General features: G+C 38.2%; 1 protein-coding gene across 2 annotated transcripts in view; it reads right to left on the bottom strand.

The window, feature by feature from the left end:
• Positions 1–17,814, bottom strand: part of MEGF11 (multiple EGF like domains 11) — a gene marked incomplete at its 3' end in the record, with an annotated part of 188,964 nt that overhangs the window by 169,825 nt on the left and 1,325 nt on the right. For both annotated transcript variants that reach the window (XM_084293131.1, XM_084293132.1), the window contains exon 2: positions 715–807. In XM_084293131.1, coding sequence (XP_084149257.1) covers positions 715–807 — 93 coding nt within the window. The remainder of the gene's footprint in view (positions 1–714; positions 808–17,814) is intronic.

Raw genomic sequence — 17,814 nt, forward strand, 5'->3', positions numbered from 1 at the left:
TGGGCCTTTATTCCATACACCCTTTGATATTTATACCGCAAAGAACGCTTGCTGTTTCACTCTAGCATGAACTAATCACATCAACTTATCTTTACCAATTAAGAGACTTTGACATATACAGCTTCTCTAGCTGAAGGAATTGAAAGCTTCAAGTGTGAATTTATTTCCTAGTAAAAGGTGCAGAACTCCCACCTCTACGATTTTCCCAACTTCTGCAGTATTGATAATTCAGGATGCAGGTTTCAAGTCAGAAGGAAGAACTGAGCTGTATGAAGAGTCAATGGTAAAACTCTCACTGGCTTCAAGAGGACAAGTATTGTACCTAGAAAGTGTACTTTCCAGGTACTCCAAGTACTCCATATAGTACTTAATGAAGAATGTGATATAGTAAAGATGAAGAAAAGATGACATAGTAAAGAAGAGACAAAATTTTCATAATGGAGCTCTAATATCTACACTGGTATTCCAGTAACAGGACAGAAAGAATTAAGAGCATCCTTCACTGCTTTTAACATTTCTTATAAGAACAAGCAAAAGAGGGAAAGTCACTATTGTAGCATAGGGTAATATCACAATTGAATTAACTGCAAAATAACAAATGGACGAATCTGATTTTCCATTTCAAGCATCCAAGTTCTAAGGACATTCCATGTTTCAGAACTTTTTTTTAATAGCAGCATATATCTTTACTTCATTTTTGTAATCTTTACTCACCACTGGAGCAATCAGTACCTCCCCATCCTGGTTCACAATGACAAGTGTCAGGAGAAACGCATCTTCCATGCACACACTCCTCTGTGCAGAGTGCTGTTAAGAAGAAACGAGACACAGCATTGTAAATATATTAAGCAGTTGGTAAACATATGCTAAACTATGCTTTACAGAGCAATATTTTGCTTAAAATATTAAACAAAGAAAACAAACAAAAAATAATTACTTGCAAGATTTAATTAATACTAGGTGACCAAAATAAAATATAGGTCTCTTGACAGCGATAAACTTACTTGTCAGTTCAGCTCTTTGTAATGAAAAACTTTAACACCAGAAATTACTTTGGTTAGCAGTTTTGCTTCATAATAAAATTTTTAACAAACTGACACTTATGATTATTATAATTACAGAATACTAGCTTCTTCTATTGCATTCAAGTTGCTGCTATTCATAGAAGAAAATGGAGCTCCAAAGAACCAAAACAAATTTGGAAAAATTAGCTCAAGGAAAAGAAATAATTTTACTCCATGATGCAGTTGCTGTAAGTGCAGGCTTGTCTTTTCAGGGTTATCAAGTTTTTCATAACTGAAGTGTTCTACATCTTATTTGTCTACTGTTGCGTTATTGAAAGTTCAACATCCTCAAACTATGAAAAACTGGCTGGTTTTACCAACTGACTTGCCAGTTATCTAGAAATATACATGGGAGAATCTCCTTTTCTTTTTCTTGTGTAGGAATGGCTCGTGGTGTTAAGACATTTTTTCTCCTGTGCTGCTGTGATGTCTGACTTGCTTTCCAGCGTATGCTCATCTCACAAAAACAAACTTGGACGATACTGAGTAGCTACTTATGGACTGAACCTTACTGCTTACTACCTTATTTCCATTTTACCACTTAGGACATTGCCAAAAACTCAGCGTGAAAGTGATTCACACTGGATCATTAGTTTGAAACGTGTAATTTTCAGCTAGACTAACATGTATGACTTCTTAATGAATATTATGTAGCAGCAATGAGATCACTATATTGAAAAGGCTCTGATGTTTTTATATTCTGTGTTTTTATATTACATGGGAGATGTGGGTATTGTGCTTGCTTAACCAAGAACTGGCTGGAATTGAACTACGAAAGACTTCAATCCAAAATAAAGATTAATTCATTCCTGTCCAAAACAAGGCCAGCTAGGGTGATCTGGGATGTATCTTTGTGTTGCTAACCTGAAAACCAGGCTGAACTACCCGATTTATTTTAAATCATTCAGTGAACCTTCTTCAAGTTCCACTGGGCCTGTATATGAAACACTCGTTTCGTTCGCAGGTACCCCATGGGCCACATGTTTTCGACTGATGTCTTGATCATTTAAACAATTCCTGCTGTATTTGACATCCTGTTCGGACTACAAGATTGGATCATATCCTGAATCTACACTCAACCCGGCACCAAAACCAACAGAAACATTTTACTGTCTATGTCTATTTGGACCTTGGAGACCAAGCCCTGCAACATATTTACAATATATCTAAATCCAGCTTTAAAGCACAGATGATCTTTATCCATCAAATCAATGTAACCATCAATTAGAACGTTGCCTCGTTATAACAGCTGCAAAATCTTTTTAGATTAGTCATTTCTTTTCGAGGTTCGCTACATGTCAAAACTGAAATTTATTCTTATTTCATATTTTGTGTTTAGAAAGTATTAGGGGACATGAAATATTGATAGCTAATTCTCTAGTCACTAAATGTCCTTATCTTTTGTACATTTATTTTACTTGAGTTTGGGCTTCTAAAGACAGTGAGGCATCCTAGTCCACAGATGTATGATGAAATTCAAGACAACACATTAGAAAAATAGGATTTTTCCATTAAAAAAGACATGCCTTCATGCAGTCATTTAAAAACGGCTGGTTATCTATAAGGAGCAGTTCACATAGATAACAGCCACAAACTTATCCCTTGCTATTAAAAGTACAGTGTGCTAAAAGGTAAATAATATGTTGGGATACAGCTCCTTTGAAAACTGCTCCATTCAGCTTCTTCGGAGAATATGAGTCATACTGATGTTACTCTTAAAACTTTAGTTTTACTAGAGTTAAGAAAATTGAAACTGAGATTTTTCTGTTTCCTGTATGGGCATTTAAAATAATAAGTAATTCTTACAGGTAAAATCTGCAACATTTTTATCCTTTTAACTTGGCCAGGCTCTCGGGCCAAGAGGTAATTTAAGAGCAAGAAGCTTGACAAGGAATATTACTGTTCTCTTCCAAATAACAAAACTCCTACTCATTACTGGTCTAAATTTAATTGATTAAACCACACAAACATATCACACCTTAACTAAGTTAAAATAAATATGAAATAATAATGATTAATTAAGATAATAAACTTTACTTAATTACTTGTCTATAGACAGAAATACTGACTTCGATAGTGCTCTAGTCCCTTGTGAAGAGTGTTATGTGAGACTTGTAAGCAAGGCTCAAGATACTATTCCTCATTCTAAGGCAGTCAGTGGTACATGAAATACACATTTTTTTTGCATTTTTCTTTTTTAGGCACTTTGAAGTCCTTTGTAGTTGATGATTACAATGTTTAAAGAGCAATAAAAAAGTCAAGAAACATAAAGACAATCCACGAAGCAGTGGGTGTTCTCATCTCCGACTGATGCAAACCACTATGAGCTCACTAGAACGTGGTCATTTAAACTGTGAAATTACAGAGGACTAATCCCATACGTGGGGGTCTCAGAAATCCACCTTTTTAAAAAAGTGAAGCTTTGATATAAGCCAGTTTATTTGAGGAGACAAATAATCAGACTTGCACTGCCTGATTCAAATCAGGCCTATAAAGTCTACATAAAGACCACATTTGGGTACTACTCAGAAGTTTTACCATGGCAAATAAAATTTCAAATTTCCTATATAAAAGGGAAGTCTTGTCTTGCTCTAATCTTTAGAGTTTAAATTAATTTTTCATTCTATTAACATTCAACATAATAGGATACAATGGTCCCCAAGGCATTCTTCATAATATACTTTGTACAGTGGTTTGCAAATGATCTTACTAGTTAATGGAACTATAAAAATTACTTGCACATAAAGGTCAAGAAAAATAAAGATAAGTATATACTTTCTGGCACTACCCTGTTCAACACAAAGCTAAAGGCCCCTGGAGTAAAGAAAACTTGTACTAATGCAAGGAATATAATTCCTCCCCATATGAAAGCCCAAGCAGTTAAACTTTTGGAATTCCAGACTTTTTATGCCTGCATTTTCCCTTGACCGATTCTCTTAAACAATCCAGTACCTCATTGATCAGTTTATTATTAGCATTCTTGGCATGAGTTTAAGATCAGTTTGTAGTTTGATTCAGCCTGGTAATAAAATGACCTACATCAAAGCCCTGCCAAAATGCCATCTTTGTAGCAATGTGTTTAGCATGAGTTATTTGACCATATTCAAGGTCACACAGCAACTGCTCCTTATCATGGAATGAAGTCAACAAAAGGCTTCTACAACAATTCATTTGATGCATATCATTTACTTTATAATTATAAACAGTGCAGGGTGGTGTTTTGTTGTTGTTTTTTTTTTAACACATAAGGTCAATACTCAGGGAAATAGACATAAAGTTTATGCTCTTTCAAACCTGAAAGGACTACACAGATTCCCCTAACACTGGCACTTATTTTTTAATTGTTGTCCTGAATTTGGACTCAAGTATATTAAATGTCTTGTCTGCGTCTCCCATCTACAAAAGTAGTACACTGCTGAGTGGATCCAGACAAACAAAATATCTTCAAAACGAAGATCAGTGTAACTCCAAAGGCTAAGGGAACCCATGGTAGAAAGCAGAAAACAGGCTTCACGAAGTGCACTTGTAGCAGCTGGTGTTGCCAGGGGGACATGCTGGAGCACTCTGTACGAGCTCGTGTTTCCTGAGCTCTGCGGGCTTTCTGCCCAGGGAGCGTAATCCAGCCAGGAGGTAACGGAAAGCATAAATAACTGTTGCTACATTTTAATAATGGAAAACATTGCAAAATGAAGATACAGATGTTGCTACGTGAGAGCACAGACAGAGAGAAATTCAGCCACTTTCCTAGAACTACACAGAATGAGCTGTTTTATTGGGTATGCACACATGGCAGCAGGACATTGCTCCATGACTGCAAGTTCTTAAAAACATCTTTCTTTTCCCTACCTCATACAGTTTCTGCCAGTGTTCCTTCCCTACAAACAGATCTCACCCAAACTCTGATCGTTTTCCTTTGTTTGCTGTGAATCAAAGGTAGAGCTGCATTTTTTCTATATGTTGCCTGTATTTAACTTCAGGTCATCCAGCCAGTTTGCCTCATGCTGGACAGTCATTGGACCCCAGAAAGCAGAAATTTAACGGAAGATGTGATGTTTTCCTTTGCTATTTAATATGTGTCCCTGGAACGATTTGGGCCATTTTACTATGTTCTTCCAGTCCCTAGTGCCACTTTTAGGGGAAAGAATAATTTTGTCAGGTGAAATAGCAGTTATCTCATGGCCAGTGGTTTCAGATAATGCAGAGAGGTCAAAGAAGATGAAAAAGGATGCTTGCCCCTTATCCATTATGTATCTATTCACTCTAGGCCACTCTGGTGTTTTCGTTTTAATGTACTGGCCTGAATCCAGGTTGTGCTGAGTCTAGGATATTAGCTTCATTAGATAAGCCCGTAGTCAGCTTTTGGCTAGATTCTCTTCGAATGTGCTCAGAAAAGTGAGGTTTGATAGCAGAAGAAAGATGACTACAGCTAATGCATCTGGGTAGGTTCCCCTTATTCTTAGATTATTGCTTATTTGTGGAATGGAAGATTCCCTCTTTAAATCACTGACTTTCTATCACGAATCATGCTGATTAGATGGCTTCCTGGATAATTTTTTCAATGAAGTGGGATAATAGTTCTTCATATTGCTTAACGTCTATTTCTGTGGTCATCACTCAGGATTCATCCGCTAATTTATCACCTTGGATAGCACTTTAATGCAGGGGTTAGCAACCTTAATAGATGGAGATATGGAAAGATCTCAAGCCTGCTTAGGCTTTGAAGAATTTATTGTTTCAGTGTATAGCAACTCTTATTTTTCATCTCCCTCTTGCTACCCAATGAAAGCACTAATAAAAAAAAATACAAAACCAAGGAGATCAATGTAAGCAAAAGAAAGATGGGACTGATGTAGATCATACAACAGCAAAGGGTCACAAGATGAACTCCGTTTCCAGTAAGTGCAATGCTATTGCATTTTTTGGCAAATTTGGAATTAGAAACTATGCATCTATGCAATCTGAACAGAATCAATGGTCTTTCTTATCTGGGACATGGGGAGTCTCTGACCACCGCCTCAGTGATACATCGATCTGTTCAAGATAGTAGCTAGGATGTGTTATCCTCAATCCTGACACTCTGCCAAGGCTTAGGGAGTACATGGTGCCAGAGATGACTTGTGAATGGCTAAAGTAAAAGAATTGAGGACATACATTTTGAGGATTTTGTCTTCTCCCAGGGAGCAGAATCTGACATATGTCACTGTCACTGTTGACAAAATATCAGGAAATCCCTATATGAATCTGCTAGGAGGTGAAGATCTGTTAATAAGCATAAAACCTATGTTAGTGTCAGACAAGATTTTCTGTTACTGGACAAATGGCAATCTAGGACTCTGATGACTAACAAGAAGGTGAAGACAGGGACTCCAACATTCTTGTTATGGCTGAGTGTTTCAGGCAGATGACAAGGGTCCTGACGTGATTGCAGCCTGACCACAGTGGTTCAGACTCTCAGGATTGCTCACTGTTTACTGGAGGATCCGGCCCTGATGAGAACCTAGTTTAGTCCATGCTGCAAACTACTGCCTGCTGTAGGCTTTACCCTAGGGAGTCATTAGGGAAGTAAACTGTGCTTGGAGAAGGCCAAGGCGGAGACAAGACTGCCACTATTTCCAAGTACCCCGAGAAAAGCTAGCCTGGTGGACCACTTAAAGGAACTGCAGTCTGGTTGGGTCCAAAAAACAGTGGAGCTGGAGCACAACATCCCCAAGAAAGGAGTAGCATAGCATCAGTGACCATAAAATAGTGCCAGTGCCAGTAATAGAGAAGGTTAGAGTCCCACAAAGGGAGAGGTCAGTGACAGTCACACATTTAACAGACTCTTTGTGTCATTTTGATGCCCCGTTGGCTTCGTCTGCTCTGGTAGAGAGAGGGAATGGGAGATGGCACTTACCATTTAATAATGACTGAATGAGAGCTGAAAAGCTGCCTCCTAATAGCAGCAAATGTCAGAAGAGCAGAACTGGGGTCAGTTAGCTGAACTACCTCGTATCTTTGGCTGTGTGAATAACAGAAGAGCTTTGCAGTACTCCCAAGGACAAAAGGGGAGTTGTGGGAAGGCACTGCAGGCCTCTGAGCTTTGAAGTGCTTCTGCCCTGCAAAACAGACATGTTAGAGGTTGGGGAAAAGCTACACTAGTCTGTAGGTCTATAGGCAAAATCACAGCCAAGCTCTGGAAAAAAAGGAATATGTGAAAGGCACAGAGGAGTTAAGTTTAAGAACCTAGCCAAAATCCACAATGAAGACAAAACACCTGTCTAATGCCTGATTTAAACTGGCACATGGCTAATGTCAAATACAAAGGCAAGATCTCGAACCAAGGTCAGAGATGACAGTCCACACAGGGATGTCTGTGGGGACATGGGGATTGTCAGGATGTATGAGCATCTGGGCTTGGTCTGTGGGGTGAAGAGGGGAATTCTGCCTCCAGGTTAAATCATGACCACTCTAAATCATACTCCCAAACTGCCCACCATGTCTAGGGCTGTCTTTCTCACTGCTATCACAGAAAATGAATCCATAGAGGACTCCTCACTCCTTGGAGATCAGTTAAATATTGATAATTGTTGATCATTTCAGGCCTGAGACTGATTTTATGCATTTTCTGCCACTGTTTCAACTAGAAACAGTCATTGCTTTCTACCACATTGATAGGAAAGACTGACACTGAGATCAATTCTTCTAATCAATGTTCTAATACAACATTATTCTGTAGTATAATTTTCAGCATTTTACTTTTTCTGGTAAATGATTTCCCATTGCCTCACTGCAGGGCTCAAAACAATCGTTATAACTAGCTCAAACTGTTAACGAGGTTAAGAGACATCCTGAATCAGCACAGCAGAAACTACAACCCAAGAAAGCGTTTCTCCTCCTGTGCCCTCTGTCTACTTCTTCAATTTTGGTAAATTGACCAACTCTTTCCAGCAATTTGTACAAAATACATTTTCAGTAGTTAATTTTCTACTGGATCTTGATTCATCCAACCAGCAAACTTAATGAGAATTTGTGCTTTATATTGTGTAGATTGTGCTTTATATTGCACCTTTAGTTAGAATACTACTTTTTCCAAGTGATGTAGAAACATTAACATCTAATTTTACGCATTTTCTTTCATTCTCTGTGTATATGATCTAGCAGACCTCACTCCATCAAAACCTAATGCCATCAAAAAGTATTTGGCAGCAGCAGGTCCTAATTTTTTTGAGGACAGAAGAGGGAAGAAGCAATTCTCCTGTGTTAAATCCAGTGGAAGAATTCATGAATCATTCTGCTCCTTGACCCTAGGGAATTTATTTATTTTATTAATGTATTTATGTAGCCAGAGAAAATGACATTTTTGACAGGCTGGGGAATAAGGGAGAAGCTTGTACCTAACTAAGATCCCTGGTCGTAGAAAAAAAAGAAAGCATAACCTGACCTACCAAACTTCGGCTTGTAGATCCTAGTACAACAACCAAGCCATCTTGCCTTGTTCTCTGGATCCCACCTTAAAATTATGTCACTTGTATATTGCGCAACAGATTAATCACTCAGGGTGTTAAGTGAATTTGTGTATAAACTCCATCACATTCCAGTTCCAGTTTATTTTTGGATCTGGTAGCATTCCACCTGTCCGTAGTTCTCTGAGTACTGACTTGCCCTGAATTGTGGGTCTTATGCCAAGAAAATTCTATTTTCTGTGAGTAAATGACACAGCTCCCACCGCTGATTGATTTTCATAGGCTGAGAATATGCGCTGTGTGTAAGACTGAGGATGGGTGCATCAAAAATGTTTTTTCCTAATAAATCAAAAATAGGTAGATCAAGATGTCTGGACTGCATGATACTTCTGGCTATCTTTGCTGAGCAATGCAACACCTAATCAAACTAAATCACAACGATTTCCCTAGACGACTTTTAGTCTGCAGCACACTGAATAAACCATTGATTTTTCAAACAAAATCTTTTTTCCCTCTTTTTCCAAATTTCATCAAGGCAATACAACAAAAATCCTTTCATTTTTGTCTCACCAAAATAGGATGAATATGGACAATTTTCCAAAGGCAAACCTGTCATTGATGCTAGGCTATTTTATGGCATGGGCCCTGGAGGGCCAACACATTTCAGATTTCATTTGAGATCAAGCCACACTCTGCAAATGAAGGTCATCCTGGTGAAATCAAGAATAGAAGTATAGTCTGTTTGAAGATCATGTTAATGTATGAGCAACACTAACATTACTGGGGATAGAACATTTAAATGCACACACTTTTCACTTTTCTCACATTTCAAGGGGAACCATAGTAATGTGTTTCATAGCAACTTATTGAAAGAACTGCCAAAAGACCCCAGGAAACAAATTGTTGTATAATTATGGGGGGTGATTCTTGTTTCAAGCCACTAGTTCAAACTTTCTACAACGAATTCCAGATTGCAGGAAGTCATCTGACTGAGATTCAAATCCAACTTCTTAGTAATGCCTAATTGTCTAGAGAAACTTTCTACTAATGAGACATGGTAAAATAAACTCCCCAATTTTTGTGATTCACACTGCTGCCTGCAAATAGAAGATGGGTGTCAAAAATAAAAACTTTTACACTCACTATCAGAAACTATTGAACCTCTTTCAAGCTGCCTACCCTTAACTATACATAGTAAAGCTATGTAGTATTTGCATAAACAATACCATTGCACAATATTTGGGGGAAAATAATAATTGTGGACAATCTTAATAATGCTTTAAAATGCAATTCTATTTAATTCTATTTAAACTATAGATTTCCCAAAACATGACATCTGACAATGTAAATGGAGGGATATCAGATCCTGTGGTATGAATCAGTGTTTTTGCTTCAGCAGAGCTTGCATATATTGTACAACTTTGCTGTAACTGAAAACATACTTTTGTTGCTTGCTATAATGAGTATCAGGTTTAATTTCTTCACAATTATGCTTACAATGTGTTTCATACATTCTTCCTATTTCTTAAGTTGCAAAAATCTCTTTCATCCATTTACATACTCAAGGTTTCAGCTTTTTCAAGTAAGACTACCTCTTAGTGTTTCTGCACATACATTTCTGGGCATTACAGTAATACAAGCAAATCACAGTATTCAGAAAGGACAAATCTTGATAAAAAGAAGGCGGCTTTGGGATTAAATAGATTGAAAATGTCTCGACTTACTGCATCAGAGAGTGAGTTTTGCAAAAGTGAATACATATGTTAGAAATACTGAGCTTAAGATAAATTATTTGAAAATGTTTTGTGATCATATATGCAGTGGACTGCAGTTTCACAAAAAAAAATTCCCTGGGGAACCTTAAAAAAAACATTTATTGAAATGAAAAGCATGTGGAACAATACATAACGTGTGGTGCTAAATCTTCTAACAGAAAGAAAAAGATTGTGTACATAAACATTAAAAGAATATCTGGTTCTAGAGGAAGTAGCCATGGCTGGATTTTGGTTAGAAGAGCTCTGTCTCTGATTAGCCTTTCTGAAGCCTGATTAATACTCTTATACTGTACTAGATTACGAAGTGTTAACAGATGCTTTCCAACCTATCAGCCAACATAATATTCTTCTTTCACTGAGAACTACCAGGGAACCAAAAATGAACACTGATTTGCCAACTGACTCTACTGGAAATGAAAACCCACCATCTATGGGTACTTCAGGCACCTTCAGCTCCCCACCAGCCTTTTTGCCTTATCACACCTTTTTTTTTTTTCCCCCATGCAGAATTCATGCTGTTTTGCTTCACTATCACCCACTTCACTAAAATAACTCGTACAAATGTCTTAGGAAGGAGTTTTGCTACACAAAGCCAAAGAAAAAATTAGTCCATCTATACTAAAGCACAACTCAGTCTGCAGATCAGTTGTTACTTCAGCAGCAGCAGCTGACATTTATTATCGTTGAGGTGTTAACACTACTTGGAAGTGGTGTATATCCACACTTCTAAGCCAAGTTGATGGAAACTGTAGTATTCAACACCTTTGAAAAGCAGACTCTTGACGCAAAAGTATGACTTTAATAGGAAGAAGTTACTTACCTTTTTCCTAACATCCCACATCTGCACAATTTCACATCTTAACATCTTTTACACTTCAGCTCTAAATGATTTACACTGCAGAGTTGTAAGCTTTTTATTTACCATGTGATTACTTCCTACAAATTATGAAGGCTTGCTTCACAACAGCATACTATCTGTTTGCATTAAGCTACAAGTAGCTGCCCTATTGTTATAGGCTTTCAAATATCCATAAGAAATGGATGCAGCTGCAAAACTGATGGGAAATCCACGGAATAATATGTTTACCCTACCACAAGATGTGGAATAAACACCACAAAAGACAAAGCTGATTAGGAATGTGGAGAGCTACAACCTCCTTAATCACCCACCCAGTAAAACCATTCCCGGCATTTAAGAAACCAGCACCAATAAATACAACCAGCTTACTGTGGTGTTCCATATGGAGGGCTCATGTAGTATTCCCAGTGTGAATGTCACTGGTATTTTTAAGAGGGGCTGCTAAAAGGAAACAGTAACTACAGCCACATTCCAAAAGTTTCCATGAGAGAAATGTGCACCTTTCTACAGGAAGGTGCTGAAGCAGGACACTTAGGCCTAACATGCAGCTCCTGGGCCAAATTCAATCAGTCAAGCGTTTGCAGCCCGTCTCATTTCTGTGACAGCAGAGACGGGGAATAGCTGAACTATAAGAAATGCACCCAGGTAGCCAAACACCTCCTCCTGCCTGCACAGGTTGACATATTTAGGGCATCTATAGCTGCTGCTATAAATGGCTGAGAGAACAGAGGGTGGCAGGAGCAAGTCCCGCAAACCCTCAGCCAGCCCGGACAACTGCCAGCACTGGCTCAGCCTCCCCGAGGTTCTGGAGTTAGTGAGTAATTTTTGAAAAGAGTGGTTCATGCCAGCTTTCAAAGTAGTCCCCTATTAAAACCATTCAAATTCTGGTAGCCCTTTTTTTTCATTAGGCAGGAAGACAGTGCTTGGGCAGGTTCCTACCTCTGACTGACAGCTTCCCAGCTACTGTGTGACAAAGACTCCGGGACTGGTCAGGGGAGGGTTACAGCCAGAGGAAATGACAGTAGAAAAAAGAGGGAAAAAAGTGCTATCTTAGATCTTATAAGTACCCAGAATCTCTTTCTAAAAGCCATCTTGATTTAGGTAACATTTTTCCTCTCCCTCTTTCTCCCCCTCCTTTTCTACTAGGCTTTAAAACTTCTTCAGAGCATAAGGGAAATATATCTGGTAAATGGGAGAAGGATGTAAAGGAGTGGTCAAGAAAACAACTTCTATTTTAAACATGTGTTTCGTTCCACGCATCTGTCTTCTTTCTGACCCTATTGATTTCAATAAGTTAACCCAGCTCACCACAAGTCCAGACTACTAATCAGCTTCTAACTCTTTTGGAGGGAAAAATCTTGTGGAGTTCTGCACCTTCATAATACGCCAAGCAGAAAACGTGCTGTGTGTGTGTATGCTGAATAACAACCCGTTGGTGTATGGGATGGACAGATGGTTTTGTAAGTTTATGCAAGAGAATGGATGCTACCAACAGGGGAAGGGCTGAGCCAGTGTGGGTTAGCACCAATGCCCTCTGCTCCAACCTAGATCAGTGCAAAGTGACCTTAACATCACTGAAGTGCACAAAAGCAGGAGGAAGTGGAAGGAAACAGAATGTTAAAGAATACGTCAAAATGAGGATGAAGTAACCAAAGATGACCACTTACACATGGTGATCTGTGCTGATTTGCAGTAGCTGGGGACCAACCTGCCTTTGTTAATAATGGGCAGATTAAAGGATATTTAATAGCTATTTCTTTGCATTCAACAATGAATTCGTATCTCAGCTTCTTATACTTTTTTTTTTCCTGTTCCAGTCAAAGCTTCCAGGCATCTAGATCATTAGCATGACTACCAGTGAGTACCCCTGGATCCAGTGCCTCCTTCTTTGTCTACTTTCCCCACATCCCTTTATACTGATCAAACTGAGATTGCCCAGAGCAGCCAGAAAAGCTTTTCTACTGCTACTCAAGCAACAGCCTAGATCTTTTTCTAACTATAATGCCTGCATAATTTTTCCTCTGATATTTATTAAGCCCCTTGAGACATTATATAGCTTCAGCGTACCTTCCTTTCTGCCTTTATGCTGTTCTCATTCCCCTGCATGAGCATTTTGCTTCTCCTGCCTCTACTGCATTTCTTTCAGAAGTCCTGCCCTTATTTCATTAGTACTCCCCACCAGCACCTTTGCAAATCCATCAGCATCCAGAAGCTGACTGCAAATATAAAATGATGGATGGGAGATGAGAATTGATTTTTTCACCTTTCCATCAAAGCGGTCTCCCCATTATCTTCAGGCTGAATAGTAACCCAGTATGTCTATGCCACCAGATGGACTGACCCACTAATATGGCCAGTCTCTCTCTTCCTGCTCACCTGCCTCCCAAGAAGCTCAGAATGAATACACAAAGCCATGACCTGCTCCACTGTGTTCTGCACAATGGTAAATTAGGCAGTGTTGTATGGCCCCTGCAGTATGGTGGCAGTTGTTGAGTGCAGTCAGTTCTGCTGCATGCTCCTGCTGTCATTTTTTTAACCAACCCACCTCTTGTTCAATAGAAAATAGGGACTTTTACCACTACACAGTGGTAAGACTGCTGATCCAGCTGCTACTACTACTACAACCTGAAGCTGAATTTCTTAATGCCTGGGCAAACTTCCCCTCAGTTGGGAACACAGGATCCAAATTATTTTCCCCATATTCTTCTCTGGAAAAAGACGTACGGAGTCATCTCAAATGCACATAACAGGAGGAATTTCAAAGTGTCTCCTACTGTCATTTCAATTCTATAATTAATAACGCTATGCAGAATGGCCTTCCACACCTTTTCCTGCACTCAGACATCTGAAATCAGAAAGAGAAAAAGAGACTGTCCCCTGATACAAAGTATCTATGTACTGCTATATCATTTTCCCTTAATTTATGTTGCATTATTGATGTACAGAATGCCGTACTTGAATAATGTAACAGTAAGGCTCTTAAAGAAAGCACTAGCACTAGCTTTAATGTGTGTCTATAAAGATAAGAAAAATATATTTCCTAAGTCCAGCAGATTTCAAACAATAAATTTTCAAGTTACAGGAATGCTGGCCAAAGGAATTTAAAGTTGAGGTGAGAAAGAGGGGGGGAAGACAACACCACAACATTTCTTTCGAAATGTTAATGAGATACTGCCTTATAAAGTGAAAATAACCAACAAATCTGACATATGAACAAATATTATGAATATTCAGGAAGTTTAAGATGCTGATTCAACATTTTCTAAGAGTGTAGAACTTTTGCACTGATCACACAAGCCATTATTTTTCTTTTCATCCTAAGTACACTTCACTGCAGTATTGGTGTGTTGTTGCAACATATGCATTGAATTGCAAGCATTGTAATTCATCCAGATGGCAGGAAGCTTTGGAATTGTTACTTCTATGGTACAGATGTTTAACAATCCAGCCATATGGCTCCACTAAGGCAGCCTTTTCAGAGATTACAAAAACTACACTAGACATGCAACCTTGTAAATTTGATTGGAATGTTCACATTGCTACGATAGAAAGGCATACATTGTGCATTGCATACAGAATCTATGAAACATTAAAATTCTGTTTGTAAAAAAAAATAAAAAATTAAAATATTTAAAACTGAAAGGAATCAGGTCCCAAATTTGGAAAATTTCACTAAGTCAGCAATTAAAACACCACTCTTCATTTATTTTTGAAATTCATGAAAGGTGGCAGACAGGTTAAGCTAAAAAGGTGGAAAAATAACCACATGCAAATATAATAATGTCTCTAAACTGTGGTCTGAGTGAGCTACCACTGTAGGCGACAAATTGAGATTCTACCAGTGAGACCAGGAATTTCTCTATACAAAGATTTGTCAACGTCAAGGAGACCTAATGATGGTTGTGGCAATTGCAATGTGGAAAGCTGAATGTTGAGAAACAATCTGAGATCAATAACACCTTGGCCACAAAAGGAAAGAACCATGAAATGGACAATTTATAACTCGACTGAATTTTGTCAGCTTTGAATGGCAGGTAAATGACAGCAAATAAGATTGTTAAATCACTAATCTTGTCTTTATTAAATCCTGTCACATTGCATAGATTTATACATTAGAAAGAGAGTGTAACATCTGAGAGTGAAAAATAAAACCATTAAAGCCTAAAGTATCTCACCCAATGAAGAAAAGGTGAATTCCCAAATTTGTGTTTTATGGTTGCTGTTTTTCTGCCATAAAAACAGATATAAGTAGATGCTGCTTGGTCTCCCATCTTTTGTTCTGATTCTTGGGTCTCTGACCCTTTGTTATTTAAGAAAAAACTTCTCTTTTGTATAATCTGTAGTGCAAGAATAAGATTAAACTGGACAGATCAAAGAAAACACTGCCCTTTCAGACAAAAAGGTATCCATTTAGTACAGAGGGGATCTTTCCACCTGACATGTTCTTAAAGGGAAGTATTCAGTTATGATCTACTGAAAGAGCAAATTCATGGAAGAGCCATGCGATAATCCCGGGGTGTTCTTTTTGGTGGTTTTTGGTTTTGTTTTTGAGCAGGAAAGTATTCAGATACAGTATTACAGATACTAATCTAGGCAATATAATTTTAAAATATCCTTATGAAAACCTTGAAGGGTAGTTGAACCCTGTGGCTGTTTAAAAAAACCTTCTGCAGTTTATGCTATTGCTCTGCCAAAAGCTTACCTTAGCAAACAATGTATAGTAAATCACAGTTACTCTGATTTACTGTCCACTGTATGCTGTTTGTTTTCATGGACAGCTCAGTGAAAAGCTATGCCATGTATAAGCACATTCAGAGATGGAGAATCGTTTTGCAAGATTACCAGAATGGTAGAAACCATTTCTAAAAACATCAGTGGAAAAAAAAATGCAGATATGCATTTAAAGCACTTTTCAGGTGGTATTTTTGAATACCATTACAACCCAAATATACTCCAAGCCCTTTATAGGCACAAAGAAGACAATTTCATACTGCAAAACTTTTTAGCCTAAGCAGTAGTGAACTGGCTACAAGTACAGCTTATCAGTCAAAAATTGAAATGATTTGATCTTGTGCCCAAATTCCACATGGCCTTGAATGCTTCCAGGGATGGGGCATCCACAGTTTCTCTGGGCAACCTCTTCCAGTGCCTCACCATCCTCAGTAAATAATTTCTTCCTTATATCTAATCTAAATTACATTAGACCTAATCCATTAAGAAAGTCCCAACAGGACAACAAAGAAAAACACATATATCTGGCATTCCTTTAAAAAAATTGTAAATGAGAAGGGAAAAGATCTAAACAGTAGCTGAAAGCCTTCATTCCTGATTTAAAATCCAAGAAAGAGTCATTAATAGAGATTTAAACCCAGCCTTCAATAGTCTAAACATGTCACTGTTAATTACAAAGCTGTTTAACTTCTGTAAGAAATAAGGGCTGCTATTAATGAAAGAAGAACCAATTAGCCTTTAATCTACACTCTGTTTTTTAATCAAACTTTCTTTTGATCATCAGACTCACTGCGGGATGTATTCTCTCCTCCCCATGTTGTAGTGGCTTCCATGATTGCTAATGGAATAGATTTTAAAGGGCTGGCTGAGTGAGGAGAACCTTCTCTGCAGGGCTGGAACTTCCTTTCCTTCACGTCAGTGAAGCTTAGTGGAAGAACACTCATCTCCCAGCCACGCTGCCCTACAACAGCACAAGCAACTAGGATGATTTTTACAGTATCTCCCGACCTTTCTCTTGTACCAGCTGCTTTTAAAGGAGCAGGTGTTGACCACGGCCAGAGGAATGTGGGACAAGGGTACTAGATTGTCAGGAAAGAACAGAAAATATTGGTTTAAAGAAAAGAAAGAAATGGGAAAAGAAAACTAGGGAAAGAGGCAAAAGCAGAGAGGTGCCACAAGGAATGAAAATGGAATTCACTGCTGACTCCAAAGAATGATGAATAGGAGAATTTGTATGTTGGAGCAGGAACATATGGTGAAAGGAAAAACAAACAAACAAACGACTAATGGGACTAGGCCTTGTGGAAGAAACAAAAGGGAAAAGGAAGGATCAGTTTAGCTAAATACTATTGCGCCTTCAAGTTCTTAGTTGCAGGGCCAGAGGTTTTTTGTTTTTGTAAGATGGCTTCCTGTGGTATTAAAATAACACGACCATGTATCCACTATATCAGCCATGACAGAGAACTTCTTTTTTTACATCATTTCCTTCTCAGCTACACTTGCTGCTCAGATCTCCCAGGAAGGGGGATAAACAGAAAATGTCCCTGAGGCATGAACTTTGCACATGTGACCATGCAGATAATGAAATTTAAGAACATGATTCTTGCAGATGTAAACAACAGATAATGTAAGCGTCACCTGCACTCTATCATACATGAAATTCTTGGTCTTAACAAAAACCTACTGTCTGTTCTGTATTAGTAAACCTTTCCTGCATGGTCAGGCAGCAACAGGAAGAGATATCGAGCATTAACACAGAAAAAAAGCACTCGAAAATAAATGCTAATAGCCTATGAACCTTCTCAAAGAATCAGAAATTCTACAGATTTCTACTGTTGTTACAGTAGAAAATTATGACAATTAAAAATAATTATTATTATAATTAATAGATTGCAGAGGAAAGTGAAAATAAATATATTCTGTGACAGGCAGGATTTTGAGCT

The sequence above is a fragment of the Netta rufina genome (genome assembly GCF_964035555.1).
Source record: "Netta rufina genome assembly, chromosome: 11".
NCBI classification, from domain to species: Eukaryota; Metazoa; Chordata; class Aves; order Anseriformes; family Anatidae; genus Netta; species Netta rufina.